At 33.3% G+C, this 20,579-nt stretch overlaps 3 protein-coding genes and 1 pseudogene across 8 annotated transcripts; 2 read left to right on the top strand and 2 right to left on the bottom strand.

Annotated features, from left to right (window-relative positions):
- Positions 1 to 364: 364 nt before the first annotated feature.
- LOC123221328 (signal recognition particle 14 kDa protein) lies at positions 365 to 3,110 on the bottom strand. Its single transcript, XM_044644154.1, has 4 exons — positions 2,950 to 3,110; positions 2,521 to 2,614; positions 2,269 to 2,378; positions 365 to 768 (listed from the first exon to the last, which is right to left on the bottom strand). The coding sequence occupies exons 1-4, from the start codon at positions 2,950 to 2,952 to the stop codon at positions 604 to 606; spliced, it is 372 nt and encodes a 123-aa protein (XP_044500089.1). The 5' UTR covers positions 2,953 to 3,110; the 3' UTR covers positions 365 to 603.
- Positions 3,111 to 3,818: 708 nt separating this feature from the next.
- LOC123220297 (trigger factor-like) lies at positions 3,819 to 8,163 on the bottom strand. Of its 5 annotated transcripts, none has more exons than XM_044642411.1 (8): positions 7,966 to 8,158; positions 7,743 to 7,849; positions 6,749 to 6,789; positions 6,555 to 6,640; positions 6,236 to 6,344; positions 5,927 to 5,940; positions 5,165 to 5,266; positions 3,819 to 4,057 (listed from the first exon to the last, which is right to left on the bottom strand). In XM_044642411.1, the coding sequence occupies exons 1-8, from the start codon at positions 8,008 to 8,010 to the stop codon at positions 3,935 to 3,937; spliced, it is 627 nt and encodes a 208-aa protein (XP_044498346.1). In that variant the 5' UTR covers positions 8,011 to 8,158; the 3' UTR covers positions 3,819 to 3,934. The 5 variants fall into 5 exon arrangements, with proteins under 5 accessions (XP_044498346.1, XP_044498345.1, XP_044498344.1 ...); XM_044642410.1 differs by having other exon boundaries at positions 7,957 to 8,156; XM_044642409.1 differs by having other exon boundaries at positions 7,945 to 8,153.
- A 1,328-nt stretch (positions 8,164 to 9,491) lies between these two features.
- On the top strand, positions 9,492 to 15,571 carry LOC123221839 (something about silencing protein 10). Of its 2 annotated transcripts, none has more exons than XM_044644763.1 (16): positions 9,492 to 9,832; positions 9,989 to 10,080; positions 10,203 to 10,290; positions 10,713 to 10,861; positions 11,059 to 11,211; positions 11,358 to 11,497; positions 12,250 to 12,337; positions 12,713 to 12,892; positions 13,528 to 13,707; positions 13,799 to 13,876; positions 14,025 to 14,143; positions 14,221 to 14,350; positions 14,456 to 14,730; positions 14,985 to 15,045; positions 15,137 to 15,205; positions 15,289 to 15,571. In XM_044644763.1, the coding sequence occupies exons 1-16, from the start codon at positions 9,730 to 9,732 to the stop codon at positions 15,418 to 15,420; spliced, it is 2,037 nt and encodes a 678-aa protein (XP_044500698.1). In that variant the 5' UTR covers positions 9,492 to 9,729; the 3' UTR covers positions 15,421 to 15,571. The 2 variants fall into 2 exon arrangements, with proteins under 2 accessions (XP_044500698.1, XP_044500697.1); XM_044644762.1 differs by having other exon boundaries at positions 14,004 to 14,143.
- Positions 15,572 to 16,644: 1,073 nt separating this feature from the next.
- On the top strand, positions 16,645 to 20,073 carry LOC123221724 (annotated as a pseudogene).
- Positions 20,074 to 20,579: the final 506 nt, after the last annotated feature.

Genomic DNA, 20,579 nt, shown 5'->3' with positions numbered 1-20,579 from the left:
TCCACCAAGTTGTAGAAATTGTAACAAATTGCTACAACTCAAGTCACCACAAGTTTGATGAGCATGTTTTGAAATAGCAGCCATGAAATGCAGGGTGGATTCAAGTTGAACCAAGCTTAAGAAGGATCAGCTCAAGCTCCAGTGAAGAATCTTTAGATAGTCCTCAAACTCAAGCCATACTGGAGCTTCAGTTCGAGTTCAAACATGGATTCAAACTCGAGTTGGCTTGGTTTGAATCCACCATTAATGAACATGGAGAATTGCATTAAAAAAAATGTTGTTTACCCTCTGAATTTTAAGCAATGCAAGAGGAACCTCATTAATGTCCAACAACATCCTACCAAGCAAACAAAATCATTAGGAATTTCTGGGTCAAAAAATCCATTATGCCAAAGGCTGAAAACAGATAGTCTGCATGTTTTCTCAGATAGCATTCAACCTGAACAAAAACCCGTATCGCGTATCTCCATAATAATTCAAAACTGAAAGAAATTCTGTATGATCTCTCCCCATTTAAGCAAAAGATCCTAGATAGCAAATATCAAGAAGAAAAAAAAAAGCTTTCCCACTTTATACAGAGGGTGTTGGTAGCAAGAGACTTGTTCACACTCTCTTTGGCTTTGGCTTTTTATTTGAAGCTCCATCTTTTTTATCTCCCTCTGCAGCCTTTTTCCGGTCCTTCCTCTCCCTCTTCTTTAGAGCAGCCATGTGAGCCTTGAGAAGAGTAGCATAGGAAGCTTGAAAGCGCTGGTGATCCTTTGCCCCAACCTATTCAACAAAATCAGGGGCAGCTGTTAGCCAGGGCCTCTTGATTTACAAATGAAACATAAATAGATGAAGGGCAAGGGGAAACAAGTTGCCTCATAGGATCATGCCTATGATAAAGAGGTCTGTCTAGGTAAGGAAGTGCAAATCAATGTTCATGTAATATACATTGCAAATATTACTGCACGTAATTTTGATATTTCTATCTTATCAAGTCTCCAGTATCCAGGATACTTTTAAATCTTGCCTGGACACAATTACACAACTAAAGTCCTCACAAACTTGAGAAAAAAACAATTGTTTAAATGATCAATGCTAATCAATAAATCTTCCTACCAAGATACTATCACAATTTAAAAGTAGCAACTGATGAATTTAGGCAACTGGAAGAAAAATAAAATGTTAGATTTCAATTGGTGATAAAGATATGAAGTGGAAAAAGAAAGAGCATAAGAAGCCTTTAATGACTATTAATGAAAAACTTGTTTAAACAAGCATTGGCATAGAGAAAGTTCTTCAAACCCTTCCTCTAGTGTATCCTTTGTGATAAAGCAAGCTTTGGTAGTTTAAATGATAGCTGAATTTCCATTTCACCTAATGTCACACAAGACACTGGCACAAAACACCATTCTGGAGTGGAGATACATGCTATAAGATATTTCCAGGTTACAATCAAACAGGCAGGAAAACATGAGCAAACAGGAAAATGATTTCCTCTTTCACTAAGCCAGTGGGGGCAAACAAAAAGGAAGGCAAGGCAGTACATAGTTTGGAACCACTCAGAGTCCTAATATGCCAGAATATATAACTTGATGTAAGATAAATAGGATAGGTTTCAAGGTTAATTAAGTCTCTTGATTTATGGATTCACTTGTCAAGGTTGTTTTAAGGATTTATTTTGTCCATTAATTATTTTAAACTTTATTTCGTGTTTACTCAGGATTAGAAAATATCTCTTTAACCTATGAATAAAGGCTTTAGTTATTCATTGTTAACAGCGCTAATCATACACAATGTTGGTTTTCTATCTGTGGGTTCTCTATTCTTCTGTCCACTGAAAGCTTTGAGTCTGTCGATGCAAGGAGATTTTGCTGCCCAGTGTGTTGCAATAGCCCAGGATTTTCCACCCGCATAATCCAATAGTGCTTCTTGTTTCACTTTCATAAACTTCTCAACAATTGCTTATCTCAACTCACAACAGGAATTTACAAACTCTGACACCCAGTCAAAAACCAAATCCATGAGACTGTACAGACATACTTAGGCACTAAAATCTCTACTTTGAGAGACAAATTTAAAGCTAGAAACCCACAAAAAAAGATAGTCAAGATTGTTAATTATTTTTTCAAAGGAAGATGCTCTTCATTGGTGGGTTATCATATCCCAAATAATGTAACAACATTGTACTAGATGCACAGATGAATGACAGTTACAGCCTATCATATCCCAAATCCCTCAAGCTCAGTAAAATGTGTATGAAAGAATACAGCAAATGAGACATACCGTTGTAGAAATCTTTTGTTTCCCATCAGTAGCACGGATGAGGCATCGATATTCAATGGATTCTCCCGAAGTCATCATTTTATTTGTTTGAACCTTAGACTTCATTGATGCTTAAAAGGCACGAACGATAATCAGCATATCTCACAAATACCCCAACACATAATTTTACAACCCACATCAAGTAAAACCAGAGAGAAAACAAAGAAAACATAGCATAATAGAAAATAAATAAATAAACAAATAAACACTTACATCGTTTGAAAGTAACCCAAACAGAGCCCTTCTCTCTATTTCGCTCAAACATGCTAGTCAATTCATTCAGAAACGGATCGGGTTGCAAAAAGCCCTTCAGAAAATAATATGAACGCAAGTGAAATCAAACACCCACAAAGAACTCAAATAAACAATCCCAGATCAACAAAAAAAGAAAACCCAGCTACTACTTGCATCAATAACGTTTAAATTATCTTAAAATCTTCCATGGCAGCTTAATTATTCAGTTCTTCAACTTACAAAGAATGCAACAACGATTCAAAACAAGAAATTAGATAAAAAATTACAGGTCCGAAATTGCATGCAAGTATTAGAAATCGGAGATTGATTAGATTAGAAAACACTAAAAGAAATTATTAAAGTTCTAAGCTTTTTCAAAAAAAAAAAATCTCGAAGTTCTAGTGTTACCATAACGTAGACTGCGATGGAGATCTGTTACTGCTTTAACCCTCTTTCACTTTCGTCTCTAAAGCCCTCTCTTTTTCCTCTCTTGGGGAGAACGCAAATGGCAAGAGCAGAGTTATAGAAGAGGCAAGAGAATACAGTATTGACACTGTTACAGTATTTATGAGAGGACAAATTTTGACTTCCTGATTTTGGAGAAATTACTGAGAAACCCAATATTTATGAAATTATTCCTCAGTCCCCAATGGTGGCAATTCTTGAATAGGGTTTAATATATATAAATTTAGCTCATTTTTAATTTCTTTGGACTTGCTCAACTAATCAATGTCCTTAAAATTAATAAGAGATATGCTTATCTATGTTTTCAATCAAGTGTCAAAATACCAATTTGAGTTTTGATCGATCCGAAATCAATCAAACTATTGACATTCACATAGTTTTAATGACATAATTAAGTTTTTATATATATTAACTTATTACACCATAGATGTGTTTAGTTTGAGAAAATAACAAATTACGATAATATCTTATTACAAAGTTAACATAACAAGTAATATATAAATAATCTGATTATAATTTTATCGTAATTTAATAATTTCAGTTTAATATACTATAGTTTAATATACCAAAAATATTTACGTAAAATAATATCTTAATATTTTTTTATCATAATTAATCAAATATAATAATTATTTATTCATACCGATATAGACAAATACATTATCAACTTATCATTGTGGTAATTCTTCAGTTTTTTGATGATAAAAAATTTTCCAAACCAAAACAGACCCAAAGGTTTTATCAGTTCACTTTTTAGGGTGATTATATTATTAGACTAAACTTCAAGGGTAAAAGGCAACTCTAGGGAAAAGTTCAGTGGGAAATCAGTCATTTTGTTGTCTAATATCAACAGTGTCTACAGCTTTCTTCCAGGAAATAATTAATACATACACAAAATTTCAATGAATACTAAAATTAACAACATTTTTCAGTCTGTTTCCTGAAGCTGAATGACAGCATCAAAGCTGAACTTTTCATCTGGTTCAAACATATCCTCAAGATCTTCAAAGCTCTGCTCAACTCTCAAGTCTGTACTTACTTTTAAACCTTCCTGGGACAATGTAAAAGGATTCAACAGATTATCAGGATTACATTCAGGCTCAATTTGATTGAGTGCAAAATAAGTAAAAAACGGGGAGCTTGATAAAATGTAATTACACACTAAAATGTTGTTAAATGTAAAACGCCTTGATAAATCTCATATTGACAAAACACAGCAGAGATATTAGTTATATATAAACATTTCACATCGCTTATACATAATAAGATAACATTGGTTAAATAATATATAAACTTTTAAACTATCAAAATGTATTTTAGATTGTAAAACTCAAAAACAAAACTATGACAAACTATGTATCTAAATCAAATAAGCAAAATCATAACAAAGTGTGTATAGAAAGCAAACAATATCTCAACGATGATCAAGTTATTTGACTAGGATGTTATATAAGTATTGGCATAAGAAAAGTTCTACCTATCTACCAAATGGCACGGATACTGGTAATAGTTATCGTTGGATGAACATATCTGTTTACTAGGAATACTATTTTACCGTTATCTATTGCTGTTAACTCCCTTGACATGAAATTGTACTAGGCTGCCAAGTACCATAGAAATACCCTAAATATAATAAGGAGAAAGATATTTTCAATGATGCATTTAACAGAGTTTTGAAAAAATTGTGATATTATTATCTACTTAGTGAATGCAGTGTGCACAATTCTTGCATTAAGAAGTAGATGAAGATGTCAATGTTTTAATTACCGAACCAGACCTTGACCCAGTCAAAGGCCAGTATGGGTTTTCCCCAGTCAGACCAATGGTAAGACCAGGAATAAAGCCCTCTTTAACTAATAAATATTTGTAATGTTGCACAACTCGATTTGTGGCCCAATATTGTTGCCCATCCTTCCCAATTATTAGGACTCAGTTTCCTAACGTTTGCAAAATGCACTTTGGCATTCACATATGTTATGCTCACGTCAACATGTAAAACCTGTGGTTAAACTATGAAACAACGCAATTAACCTGCTTAATCCCCACTTCAAAGCAGTCTAATGACCGGACTGACAACAACTTCACTACGACTAAGCATTAATTTAATGGTTTTGAAATGCCAAAAAAAGAAGAGAAAGACAGCCTATTTGCAATTCACCTTTTCAACATACTCTGCAATGGTGGAGTTAATTACTTTCTTGATAACTTCTTTATAGACTTTAGAAGGTCCAAGGACTTCTAACAAAATGTCTCTAGGTATCTGCTTGACATAATAAACAAGGATGAAATTTATAAGCATCTTATCAAAAATATCAAATATATGTGTGGATTTTGTATGGATGCACTCCCTAAAATGTGTATCAGTAACATGTACTTATTTGCAAGCATCAGTTTGTGAATGGATAAACCTCATATCCAGCAGGTAGCATACTCTCAGTCAGCCCCATGCAGCAACAACATACTGTTGAAAGGAGAAGGGGAAATAAAGAATACAAAGTGCAGAAGAGCTCGCACCAAAATGAGAGCCGAATAAACTTTTATGTCGTCTCCTATAAGCAAAAATTTCAAATGCCCAGAAAACAGCTTTGAAATTACTTGGTTATCACAAGAACAAATTAAGGAATCTTGCGTAAAATTAGAAATGCAGCACAAGAATGCATTGAAATTTTCCTCCAACTGTACAGTTTACATTTCCAAGTGATCTGATCTCTATCATGCTATATGTATGAATCACGCGTAAAGCACTTATTATGAATGGTTAGACATATGCAAGGGTGATTTTCACTTCAAAATACATATTTGTTTCCCAATTAGATTTATTAACCTTAATCTTCAGACCCAAAAAGGGACGGAGAAAGATCACTATAATCACCAAAAAAATAAACTGACTGTAGCAAAAGAATAGGATACAGAAACTTACATTCGGAGTTTTTCCTGGCAGTGTCCAGATTGTTCATCAGTTATGGAACAGTCAGTGGAAATAAAATCAGTGATTCATTAAATAAGCAAGTTGTTAGCAAAATATCAGAAAATAATGCAGTCATAATATAAGGTTATATTCATCAGAAATTGCATGGCAGTCAAAACTTAAGCTAGTTTAATTTTTTGCCACTATATTGACTAAAAAGATCGTTGAGACGATCATGACTAGTTTTATTTTTTTCTCTAAATCCTAACAAAATAAGATTCTATTCATTAGAAATTCTGCAGTGCATTGAAAATATCTTACCTCCTTTTACTCGTCGAAAGCCTGGAATTGGCTGGGCTTCAGCAACCATTTTATCAAATACATCATCAAAAATTGCTCGAGTTTTAGTACCAGATACCTCTACGCTTACCTAGTTGCAGCAGTCAATACTGGACATTAGTGACAACTTTAAATTGATGCAAGTGGTTGTAAATATCTGCATAAAACTTTTCCATAAATCCAACAGTAACAATGCAAGGAACATTAAGGTCATTCCAGAATCTCCTATATGATAACTATTTTCTATTTCAATAGAAGCTTCATGATGATGCAGTTATTTTGACACATGATTCTTTTGTACCTTCAATTTTCTAGTGTCATCAGTTCCAGAGATGGTAACCAAGAAGTCATCAAATTGAGATGAAGAAACACTGACATCTTCCACTCCTAATTCACGTTAAACAATTTGGTGTCAGAAACAATAGCAATAGGAAGAAATGAGATTAAAAAATAAATAAGAAAGGTAACATCAAGAACAAAGACAATTGGATGAACCTGATAATACAGCAAAAACAGACGAACAATATTTATGACTCCTGCAATATGAAAAGGGAATTTTCAAACAACAGAGCACAACCTGAAATCGACCTTTACTTTTACTAACTCAGCACATATTGGAAAATAACAGAGCTATACTGTAAGTCAAGCAAACAATGAACCAAAGCGAAGTACCAAAGAATTCACACATCACATCACTGCCAAATCTACAGTCTCACTTATCAACTAATTTTCTAAAAGAAAAACAGAGATGTCTGATCGTCCCATAACTTCCAATCAACCTATTACCTTCACAAAAGAGTCAAAACAGCTCCACCTTCTTTCCAACCTATATTTTCTTTAAAACTAGTAAATCCAAGTAGAATACTTGTACAAAATCCAATTGATCTCATCCAGAACCTAATTGTTTAATACAAGTTATCACTTTCTTGATTCCACATTTCTACCACCAAACTCAATGTCTGAAATTTCAAGGAATTTGCCACAATACTGGATCAGTAACAGTACACAAAAAAAGTTCTTCGTCATCATAAAAAGTTTCTCAGTTGCTAATACATGTTACAAATTTCTTTACTAATATATGTAACATAATTTTTATACACCATGGCCACTAAATATTATTACACATAACCAAAGAACAGTTTTTTTGTCAACAACACAGGCTACATGCCACTCAAAATGCACAATTACTAAAACATTTTACATGTAATCAGTAATTTAACCTCGTATCATTATGGACCCAGTACTAGAGCTGGCAGTTCATGTATTCAGGGTCATGTTCATTTGGGTTTCGAGTCAAACCACGCTCATCTTGAACTCGACCTAAATTAGAATCGTGTTCAAAACACCTAACCCAAACATGACACAACACTATAATATGATCTAAGTTTCAGTTGCAAAGTAATCCACAGCGATGTGCCATCATATTTTTTTTGGCACAAAACTACATTATCATCTTACCCTCATTACGAAATGTATAAAACAACATCACCTTGTAGAAAGCTCAGGTGTTTTGCAGTTCCTTCGAGGCCCAAAACGTGCTCTTTTGGAAGAAACTGTTGGAGCAGAGACGTTCACCATGTGTTTGTGATAAAGCGTCTGAAAGAAAGGAACAATATATAAAAATGTTATCAGTTACACAAGTTTAGAAGACGTAAAGGGAATGCTTTTGAAGAGGGAAAATTGAAATTTACAGTGAAATTTGCGTTGTTTACTCTAGGGTTTACGCCTATGAGGAAGGGTTTAACGGCTATTTCCATTTTATCTTCTCCTTTCTTCTTCAAGTTCAGGTCTTTGTCTCACAACGACAACGAGATTTATCAGAAGGGACTCACGGGACTGTTCGAACATTTACACCTTGAGTTTGTTCAGTAAATATGGAAAATATCATTACACCCATTAGGTTTAGTTAATGATCAATGATCCACTTATTTAAGGTAAGGAATGATCTCAATCGCACGCCCACTCAACTTTCTGCACTACATGTTCTGTTAGAATAACTCGTTCTAATAGGAAATAACTAAACGGCTTTTGAAATAACCAAAGACATTATTTTAGAACAATTTCATTCTATTTTATGTCATTCTGTGACACCCGTTGTTAGCTTATAGAGCACTATTTTTATTTTATATACATCTGAGGACATCACTCGTATAAATTGTATAGATAAATCTAAATTACAGTGATCAAATTTATTAATATTATCTCAGATAAACCCTTACACTTTAAAAGATGTTTGATTTAAATAATATTTTATTACTAAAATATAAATATTCCCTTAAAGATAAAACATTTAGAAAATTACTGAATATAAATGATTACTATATTTGATAAAATTTAATAGGTATAAATAATTATTATGTTTGATTAAAGGTAATAAAATATTACTAGTAAATTATTTTACTTAAATACATTTTAATACAATTATTTTTAAATATTTTTTATATTATTTATCATATTAATTAAAAATAAATTTATTTTTATCTAAAAAAATTAATAAATAATAATATAATTATAATAAAATCAAGAGTACTTCGGTAATATTTAAATACCTAAGATGAAAATGGTAATTAGATTATTACCTATATTATATATCATGTTAGTATTAGTAATAGAATATTTTTGTAATATTTTATTAATGATAAATCAAATAAGAGAATAAAAGATAAATTATCAAAAAAAATAATAACAAATTCAAACCAAACGCCCCTTATAGGACACTGATTTTGCCGTTCCAGCGTCAGTAAGCAGATTTTTACCTTGGATTTTTATTCATGCCTCAGCTTGTCCGTACTTTCTGATCCAGGAAGTTTCAACGAGCCCACTTTTTGTCATTTCCATGGAGAAATTAGTCGCATATATATATATATATATATAGGATTTTGGGTAACATTGGCAAATTTCGCAAACATCAAAACCAGAAAGTTATGTTATTAATGAATGAAGCTAAGAATGGATCCAATTGAGTCAAGCCGAACAAAGACCTACTTGAACTCGTTTATAATTATTATAAAGATACTAAGTATTAGATGAAATAAAATTAATTATTTATTTTATTTTTATAAAATTAGAAATAATATTATTTTATTTATTATTAAATAAAATGATGTAATTTTACCAAAAAGTTACAAACTTTCGTTGCAAAGTAGAGGCCTGAATTCGAGATGGGCTCAGGGATAATATAGTAAATTAAATCTCAAAATGGTCCTCTAGCTTCCCATCATGTATTAAATAACGTGATCTTAAAATCACACGATGAACGAGGGTTTATTATCTTAAACCCTAGCGGCAAAAACCCACTGGTTGACACAGACAGCGAACAGCTCAACGATCAACAGAGGCGAAGCGGCTGCACTCGTTGAGCTCTCAAGGCGGCTGTGAGCACGCCTGGAAGAAAAGCGGCTTTGGCCAATTTAGGCGTATTTAGTTAGGGTTTGAAAATTTGGTTGCTGTGCTGTAGTTTAAGCTAAATTGGAATCATGGGTAAGAGAGGGAGGAGCCAGAAGGGCAGTAAGAGTTCGAAGAGAAGACCACGTGATGAAGATGTTAATCCGGAAGACATGGATGATGAAATCGACACCTGTAAATTTGAATTTATTGAAAATTTTGATTTGTTGATATAGTGTAATTTCAGAAAGAAAAAAAGAAGCTTTTTTTCGTTGTTTTATTATTTCTAAAGGAGTTTTTTTTTTTTTTGAGATCATAAGAGATGGCATTTGATTTATTTTGTTTTTGCAGTTCACAAGCAAAGGGATGTTATTCCTTTAGATATAAATGGTGATGTTGGGGATTCTGATGAAGATAATGAACATCCGGTGTTTGATGTCGAGGTAGTCAATTTGTCCTTAACTCATATTTAAGCATTCTAAAAAATAACCACTAATTTATTTATTTTTTTGACCTCAGCAAATTTGAACACTTTATAGAATTCCATCTTGCTGTTTGATTACAGGGTGATGATGAAGATGACGTTAAAGATGAAGATTGGGAGGATGAGGATGATGATGAAGATGCCCGAGACACTGGAATGGCTGCTAAAAGTAAGTTGAAATATGTTGCATTTAGTAGTAGTTACTCAAGTACTATCATAAATAATGATCTTCATTTTCTTTCTAGTTTTCTTGATTTTAATGTGATCAAACTATTTGAGCTGCTAAATTGTGGCTTTGACTTAAGAATACCCTTTATAGGCACTGTAGAAAGGCTGCTGTTTGACAGCTCTTCAAGATTATAAAACAAAATTTGGTGCTAATCAAGTGTCCATACATGTCTAAATTGTATTCCATGCTAATTCAGAATTGGTTTCTTCACTTCAACTTGTAACGGTTGGCTACAAATCTGTTAAATTTTTGCAATAACAATTTCTTCTGTCAATTCTTGTGGGCTCTTATATTTGTTTGGAGAGCACACCAGGAAAGATATATTTAACCAGGTCACTTATTGCATCTTCTATTTCTTGCAGTTGCAAGGCAACAAAAATTTTTGCGGGCAAAATTTGGTGGAGTTGAAGATGAAATGCATGATGATGAGGATGAGGGTAAGGAAGATAAGAAGACTTTATGGGGTGGGATGAAGAGCCAGTATTATTATGGTGACAATCGAGATTTTGAGGTTAGGATTTAAATCTTTAATGCGAATTTTTATAATTATAATTATCTGTTCACCCCCCTGCTGTCCTGTATTTGCATATCCAATTAGTACCTGGAAAGAAAATTAATCTATATAGCGTTATAACTTCATAGTTTCATGTTCTTCTATGCTTTGAAATTGTCTTTGACTTAACTTTAATTTTTCTAATAATTTTATAGTTGCAATCGAGTGATGATGACTCGCCTGCAGAAGAGGAGGCAGAGGTGATAAGAATGCTGAAAGAGAGAGCAAAATCTTTAAAAATGGAAGACTTTGGCCTTCAAGACGCTACTGAAAGTGAAGATGAGAGTGATAGGGAATTAACCTTGGAGGTGGGTTTTCCACATTATTTTGCATTATTGAGTTAGCAATTGTCTCCTTAATTGAAAGAAATTCAATACTAAAAACCATGTAGCTCAAAGTGAGAGTATGAATGTTAAATTGTCGTAATATGTTTCCACAACATATTGTTGTATAGGAAATCTCGGTTAAAGGAAAAAGAAAAACAGTGTCTGCAGCAAACAAAGAAGCAGTGGATGATATGGGTACAGCTTATGAGGAGGTCAAAAAAGATTTGAATGCTTTGTCAAGGGAGGAGCAAATGGATGTAGTATACAGGTAACCTTATTTTGAAAAAACAAATTGTAAAATGGTTTATATATTGTTTGTTACTGATGATAAAGTTAATAACAAAGTCATTATAAATAACTCTGTTTGACTAAGCCTTCCATAGTAATGGGGCTTTTTTACATCAATCTCATTCTGTTTCATACAATCATACAAGTAATCTATGCAAGCTATAAATTATGCTTTGTTTTGTTAATACAATTTATCTGCTCCTTATGCAAAAAGAAAATGTTCTTTGTCTATTATTTGAATCTATGAGATCAGAATGTAAATTATAGGATAAAGTTTTAAAAAGCAGGATTTCATCTCTCCACAATAATACCAACCAAATGCACTCTTCTGATACTTGTATTCCTTCAACACAAATGTGTTAAAAGAAAGTGGCCTTTCAGCATGGTCATCTGTAAAATATTAAATGTAATGCAATCATGTGTTTGTAAAGCTTATTAACATAATTCCAAAGAGATGCATCAATGTTCTATGTTTATTTCACTTGATTTAATAGTTAGAAGGGCATGTTCTTCATTTATGGTTGAGTGGTAATAGGCTTTTGTTGTGATATGAAGAATTTAAGGGACAATTACATTGTCTACTCTGGTGCTTGTAGATGTTTTTCTCTATTAGCTTATTCCATTATATACTAATAATGCTACAAATTACAAATTGTTTCCTCTGTTTATCTTTGACTGCCCACTTTTCGTGTCTTATGCTTTGATTGGTTGGCTAATTTATTGTGCCTTCAGTTCTGCTCCTGAATTAGTTGGTTTGCTGTCAGAGTTGAACGATGCGCTTGCACAACTTGATAATAAAGTTAATCCGCTTTTAAGAAAGGTATTATTTTACTGTTTTATTATCAGATCAAAGGGTTATGTCACTCTTGATGTTCTTTAGCCTTAGAATGTCAAGTACCAAGACTGGGGATGTTGATCTCTGCATTTTGAATCTATGTGCTGGGGAAATTTTCTATCATGTTGTGTTTTTAGTATCTTTTTTGTCCATGCATATATTGTATTAATGTTTTCACACTATGTTGCTCAGCATAGTTTCAAGTCTTTTGGCTTAATCAAATTATTATAATCAATAATCATACAATTAATGCGTAATCAAGTTTTTCATAGTTTCTTTGGTGGTTCCTCTAGGGGCTGGTAATTCTGCATTAAATTAATGCCTTTGTATTCATGATAATTACTTTGGTGCTTCATAAAGGTTAAAGAGCAGGAGATCAAGTTGGAAGGTGGGGTGCATTATCTGGAGGTGAAGCAACTTCTTCTACTGGCCTATTGCCAGGCCATAACATTTTATCTTCTTCTCAAGTCTGAAGGGCAGCCAGTTCGTGATCATCCTGTCATAGCACGCCTTGTAGGGATTAAGGGTTTACTAGATAAGGTCTTCTGCTCTCCTCATAAATCCTAATTTATTCTTTATGATCATGAGTTAAATTTTTTTCTCCCATAGCATGGTAAAAATTTTAGATTTATCTTAGCACTCTTAGAACTGCCAGGGATATACTAAAGAGGTCCCTACTGTGCAGTACAATGATAATATTCTACACTAGTGGATAAATTTTGTCCAGCAAACCTTGGATTTTAGTAAATGGGGTTCTGAAAGGATAATGTAATCAGTAACTGTGGGACTGGAAATCCTTTCTGAGGTCTAAAGTTCTGTTATATTCGTTTCCATTTTCATATTTAAGATAAGTAAAACTGTTAAAAATTACGAGTAACTGGAAATTTGAAAGTTAAGGTCAATTTAAAATTATCTTTAGTTTAAGATATTTGACTAATTTACATCTTTACAGAAATTAGAAATATCGTTTCCAATCAGGTTAATTTATTTTATTGCTTTATCAATTTGACAGGAAGGTATTTGGATTTGTGTCTTTTTAAAATTTTTTTTTTTCTCTATGATGCTTTTGCACTACATGGTAATTGATATTAGGTCCTCCGCTTGTTTATCATATATGAAGTTTAAGTTACTTTTTTTTAAGCTTTACAGTTTCTGATTCATGTTATACTTGACAGACAAAAAAACTTGATGCGAATCTTCCATCTGAATTTGATGAGATTTTGAAGAAAGATCATACCAGGTCTGAAACTGTGGAAAAGTTGGTTAAAGCAAATGCTGTAATGGCATCTGATTCTGTCATGAAAGATCAGCAGAAATCATCTTACATCACATCTGAGAGAAAACAAGCACCAGTGGTATTTGCAAGTTGATTTTGTCTGTCATATTTTACACTTTCCCTTTTAGAGGTCAATCTGGTAACTTCTTTATTTTCCTTTAATACTACAGACTTCTTATGAAAATGAATTGGAAAAGGTGGAATCTTTGAGGGATCATGAGTGTAAAGGAGGGAAACACAAGCGTCAGGTGAAGACCATGTTCTAAACCTAACTGTTTGATCGTTTACCCCAACCCTTTCATTTTATCTATGACATTATATTTTCTGTTGTTGCCTTGTGCTGTGTGTTAATTTTTGAGACTTAAAATATGTCAGAATGATCAAGTTGGTGTGCAGAGCATGGAAATGTTAAAAGTAAGAGCTGCCTTAGAGGAAAAGCTGAAGCAGAAGGGTGTCTTTAGTACTATTGCTCCAAAGCCTGATAAAGTCAAGAAACGTTCGAAACCAGTGAATGGGTACTACATTGAGACTATGTTTACTAATTTAAAATAAAAATTGAGGAAACTAATTATTTGTACTTGGCATGGAACAGACAACTTGAAACTTATGAAGACTTTAATGATGACGATATGGATGTTGATGGACAGAGTAATGGGCATGTAAGCTCATTGCACTTGAATAAACTTTCCCAACTTGTTACTGCACAACCAAATAAACCAAAGGTATATAATACTTGACTATATCATCTCTTCTTTCTATGCCTTTTGATGAATTTTTATTAAGACATTGAAATTCACCCTCAACAAAATTTTTGTACTCTTTGGCAGGTTGTTTCAGGTGATGATGATTTACCTAAGAGAGATGATATTGGAGAAAGGCGGAGAAAACATGAGCTCAAAGTGTTGGCAGGAGCTGGAATTAGGTCTGAGGATGATGGTGGGGATGAAATCGGCGTATATGGGGCAGAGGAAGATGGTGATTCAGAGGGTGATGAGGGTGTCTCAGAGGATCAAGGTACAGAAGGCTCTGAAGATGAATTTTACAAACAAGTGAAACATCACCGAGCTCAAAAACTTGCTGCTAAAGCTGAGATCTATACCAGGTCTGTTTCTTCACTGCTCTTAAATTATCAACCTACTTTGTTCTCTTCCGGCTTACATCCCTTTTATATTAAAAAATATTAGCTGCACCCCTACTGTTAATAATGACAGATACAATTGCAGTTATATCCATTTAATCTTGACAAATGATTTAAATCATCCTACATCTCATATTTTACTCTGGGTATTTTCATTAGCTACTCGTATATGGCAATTTGTGGTAATTGCTTCTCAAAGCGATGATTATGTTTTGCAGGACTCAAGCTACCCCATCTTTGCCTGAAACTGTGGACGGAAAAAGACAGATATCATATCAAGTGAGGACAGTGATTTTATCTGCGTGTTAGTGTTTCCCCTTTTCTGCTTACTAATTTCAAATAATATTTTGCTGCCAATTTACATTAACAGATGGAGAAGAACAGAGGCCTGACTCGTCCGCGCAAGAAGCTATTAAAGAATCCAAGAAAGAAATACAGGGTATTTGTCAAAATACTTCATACTAATCTAGTATTTTACTCTATCCCTTGAACTGTTAATTCATTTTCTCTTGTAATGTGCAGACTAAGCATCAGAAGGCAGTAATGCGTCGTAAAGGGCAAGTTAGGGATATCAGGAAGCCTACCGGTCCTTACGGTGGTGAAGCCTCTGGTATCAATGCCGGTATCAGTAGAAGCACAAGATTCAAAAATTAAAATACTTGCTTTGGTTCAACAATTTTTTCTCAGAATTATAGAGCTCATGTTGAATCATGTGTTTGTTAAATATTTAATTATTGTAATTGCAAATTTTGATATAACAATATAATTTTGCTATAGTTGAAACAATCAATCAGTTTACTTGGTAGCTTTAAATTTCAAGCAGTAACTCTATTGCTTTTTTATTAGAATCCAAATTAAGGGCTTTTGACAGTGGCAGAAATAATGGTCGTTACTGCTGTTACTATTGGAAGATGTGATACAAATGAAAAATCATATAATAAAATTATTTATATATGTTATAATATAATTGATTAATTTTTAATAAAAAATAAAATAATATTTAATTATATAATAATACATATAAATATATGTTCAAAATTGGTATATATAGAATTATTTAAAAAAATTATATTTTACGATAAATCAAAAATTAGTATGATACAGTAGGATATTATATAATATAATACGTATTGATTTTATGAATTATAACACGACTCATACTTGAAGGCTATGTGGTATGTTTTATAAAAATGTATAAAATTGGAGGTGTTTAAGAAACTTATGGTTGGATTCAAGCTGAGTTGAATTTGAGTTCGGTTTGCTTTACATATAGATGAGCTCAAATTCGCGCTCAAACTCGTAAAACTTAAGCTTGAATTTGGTTTGAACTCGGTTTGGTTTGTTTTTCGTTATTAAAACGATGTTATTTTAATACATATTAGTCAAAACGATTTCGTTTTATATCAAAATTTATAATTAAAAAATTTGACGAATAGTTCGAGCTCAACCCTATGAGAAAGTGTGGATTTTAATCAAGTTTGAACTCATTTTGGACTTGTTTTGGATTATTTTAAACTTATTTGAATCAAGTTTGAATTTGAATAGATTCATTTCGAGTTTACCCCTAGGAGAAAGTGTGGATTTTGATCAATTTTGGATAAAGGTTTTAGGGATTTTAGTGAGATATTTGAAAAAGTCTCAATCGAAGACGGAAACCAAAGAGAAGAGGAACAAACATTGGGAGGGTAATGTAAGTTTGGATTTTACTATACCTTGTTGGGAGAGTAAGCCGTCCGGCCTATATGATATACATGCATCCATTTGCGGAATTATGACGTGGCATACGGCATGCTTATCCATTGTAGCTGTTGGTCACTTGTATCAACAAAACGAAATATCAGACATCATGCATGCATGTATTTCATAATATATGGATACGAATTGAATCCAAAGTCTATCAGACCAGATAAACAGTGTCACCGAATACCTGCATTGGTGGAACGGGAAGATCCAACTCTACTATATACAGTGGCAAGCCGTACAAGAAGAGGTCAAATCTTCCAAAAAAGTGTAAATGTGAGCAAGAACAAGGGACATTGAATATACTTCTTCTCAGGATTCCTTCTTTTTTACAGACCCTCTTGGTCTCTCTTCTTTCATTTCAGCATCACAATTTTACGAATAACAGTATCTGGACCTATGTTTCTTAATTTCTGCATTATAATTTTGTAAACTATTGAGTGAGTAAGAAGAAGAAAGAAATGGTTGATGACTTCATGGTCTGTGGGGACAGGATCATAGCTTCAGCTTGCTTTGAAGCCCCACAAACATTGGAACAAGAGAGTCAGCAGAGTGATAACGTTGTTGTTGTGGTGAAGGAGCAAGAGATAAATGAAAGAAATGGGGTTCTTGTTTGTGTGAGTGATAATGGAGAAGGGTTCTTCAGCTTCAGTTTCAGTTTCAGTTCAGGAAGTTTGAATAATATTAGTTGTACTAATTACAATAACAACAAGAAGAAAAACGTCGGTGATATGATTGTGGAGTGTAGGATTTGCCAAGAGGAAGATCAAGTTCATGCCATGGAAGCTCCTTGTGCTTGTAATGGCACCCTCAAGGTCTTGATTTTCTTCCCTTCTCTTTTTCTTTTCCCTTGTATTTTCTTGTTTCTGAAGGCCTCTTTTTTCCTGTTTCCTCTTCTGGGTATTTTAGTTTTGTGAGAAATTTTTGTGGATTTCAGATAGAAGTTTCTTTTTTTTTTTTTAAATTCTCTCTTCTTTGATTTGTTGTTGCAGTTGTGAGGTCTTTTCATATTGGACTTTGTTTTTGTTAACTTGTTTATTTATGGGTTTTTTTTTTTTGGTGAATTTGGTCTGTGGGTATTGGTGAATTTTTTTATTTATGAGTTATTTTTGTGCTGTGTTTACTGTTTGATCTTAGGCTTTCTAGGTTTGGATTTAACTTCAATTTTTTTCTTTTTGAAATTTGGATTTTTTTTCTTTTTTTGGTTACCAAGAAAACGTAGGAAAATCTTGACTTTTTAAAAAGATGATTTGATAATCATGTTCTATTTGGTTTCTTCAGGTTATGTCTTGTTTCTGGTTGAAAAAGTTGTTGCATTGTCAATTCTTTATGTGAATTCACCTTTTTTTGTCAGGAAAATTTCCGGATACTGTTTTCTGAGTTCAACCCAACAGCAGAAAATGATAACTTCTCATTTTTTTTGCTCATGTTAGTTGAGGTATTTAAATTTTCTATTGTTCTGAGGCCATCCATACAGCTGAAGATTAAAAAATGTCATTTTGTCCCCTCTCCTATTAACAGAGCTTTTATTAGTTCTGAATATATTCCATTTATTTGGTCCACTGGTTTCCTTGCCTTGATGCATCCTTTGTTGCTAATTCATTTTAGTTACATATTTTGGTAACTATAATGTTTTTAATGGTTACTTAAACATTGTTATGCGTAGTCAATATATCGTAATGTTGAGGGTCGTAGAATGTAGGAAACATTGTTGAATTGGGTTTCAGATTTCGACTTTAAAGTAGTCTGCTGACATTTTTGGTTCTTGCTTGTAGTTTGCTCATAGGAAATGCATTCAGAGATGGTGTAATAAAAAGGGTGATATCATTTGCGAAATCTGCAATCAGGTATAAACTTTTGTAAGCATTTGTATAAATTTAGGCAATTTTATTGCCTGATTGAAATTTGAACATATCTAATATGTGATTTGATGAGTAATTGCAGGTCTTTTCACCAAATTATTCTCTCCCGCCTGCCAGAACCGAACCTAGTGTTATGGCAATTGATATCAGGTAACACTTGATTATTACATTCAAAAGCTGCTCTTGAAATGTCATGTATGGTTCATCCTTGACTTATTTTCATTTCTGAATTAGAAATAGATCAAGTCTCATTGTATTCTTTCCCTTTGCGAATCAGGCAGGCTTGGGGTTCCCACATTGATCTTCGTGATTCTCATATTTAGCACTAGCAGCAACCGAGCATGAGTTTCTGCAATCAGAGTATGAGGATTATGCCATTGCTGGTACAAGTAGCATTGCTTGTCTCCGATCTGTTGCTCTAATTGTAAGCAAACTTGTTAAAGCTTTTCTTCATTTCGTATTAGCGTGCATATGGTCTTGAAAAGCTTGTGTTGTTGATGCATACAGTTGCTGATGGTCTGGCCTATCCGTCAAATTCTAATGGTACAGGAATCATCAGCTTTCTTCAATGTAATCTATTTTTTCACAGTAATATTTCCATAAAAATTTGCTTATGATAAAATGTAGAGATGAATATCCTTTATAACTTATAACCTCTCCTCCCTTCTTCAATTGCTTTTTCTTTAACTCTAAACTGGAATTCCAACCATAGTTTCAGGTGTCGCTTCTTCAGTTTGCTGGCGTTTTTCTGCCATGCTACATGATGGCTCGCTTATGGTACATCATGCAAAGCCGAAGGAGAAGACAGGTGAGTTTTACTCCATTTCTTAAACTGTTTTGGATATTTCATTTTATGTATTAGTGCCAAACACATTTAAAATGTTTTTCTAGTTTTCTTACCTGCTTTCAAAAGCAATGCCTTTAATGCTGAACAACTGGAAACAAGTAAAAGATTGTCACAATAGTCACAGCTTTAAAAAGCAATTCCTTTAATACTACTACCAAGAATTTTCTCCACATTGTTTATACACTGCTGGAAAAAACAAAAAAGAAGAGCGTTGAAGCGGGGACATTGCTATCGACGCGGCTGAATAGTTCAGCTTTTGAAAAACATGTCTAATGCTTGGTATTGCCATATTAGCTTTGAAGTCAAATCCAAAACTTAAATTTAAACATATGATACAAGTTAACAGTACAAGCTTGTCTATTGCTAATAGAATGCTGGCAGTTGAAGTCCAGAAGTGAGCATAACTAGATGGTTCCAAAATTGTGATATTCAAGTTCTAGTTCTGATATAAACATATTAAATTTTGCTTCCTTGCGTTCATAATTGTTTTTGTCTCTTGTTCCAGGGCTTATTTGGGCAACATTAACATAAGATCGATTCCTTAGCAAAATTGAGGCCTTTTCATGTTCAACATCTCATCTTGTTTATGACAGGCAAGGCTTTTGTATATCATAATTTCTAGTATAAATCAAAAGATGCCGAAACTGGCTCAAAATATTATTACAGAGAAAATCTTCAAGCTCCATCACCTAGCTAAAAGCAGTTAAATAGAAAAAAAGAGGAAAATCCTGTAGTTTTTGTTCAGCTCCCCTGAGAGCTCAAAAATGTAAATGTGAACATAGGCTTAAGGCTTTTCTTTCTGTGTGTTTTTCTTTTCATTTTTCCCTTTCCTGGTTCTATGTGATGTTAGGTTTTGTTGAAGTATTAGCCTTCTTCTGGTTGAAAGTGTGGTCATGGCATGTGGGCTCTAGGCTATGACTATATTGCAGCTGTAGTTGCTACAAGCCAGATTGTAGGCAGACTCGGAAGACTGTGGCTCTACTCATGTAATTTCTCGTCCGAGTCATTTCATGATTCGAGAAAAACGAAAATCTAATACGAGTTCAATGGAATGATTTGGCAAACGATGTCATATCACTTGAGATTGATACAAACGCTAGAATACTTGTTCCTTGCCTCTGGGTTCTTGTATAATCATTAGAGCATGGATAGGGTTTTAAAACCCAGATCGGTTAGACTAAAAATTCAATGACAAATTCTAGATCTTATTAACCAAGAGCTAAATTTGGTTAATCGTATTAAATCGTAGTTCAATCATCAAACTAGATTGATCCAACTATAATACCAACACCAATCTAATTAAAATTTATTTTAAAATTTTAATTATATCAAGGTGATATCATCATTCCTTCCAATCGAATTGG

The sequence above is a fragment of the Mangifera indica genome, chromosome 7 (assembly GCF_011075055.1).
Source record: "Mangifera indica cultivar Alphonso chromosome 7, CATAS_Mindica_2.1, whole genome shotgun sequence".
Taxonomy (NCBI): Eukaryota; Viridiplantae; Streptophyta; class Magnoliopsida; order Sapindales; family Anacardiaceae; genus Mangifera; species Mangifera indica.
The sequence above is the reverse complement of the archived record's forward strand: the minus strand, read 5'-3'. Positions and strand labels throughout refer to the sequence as shown.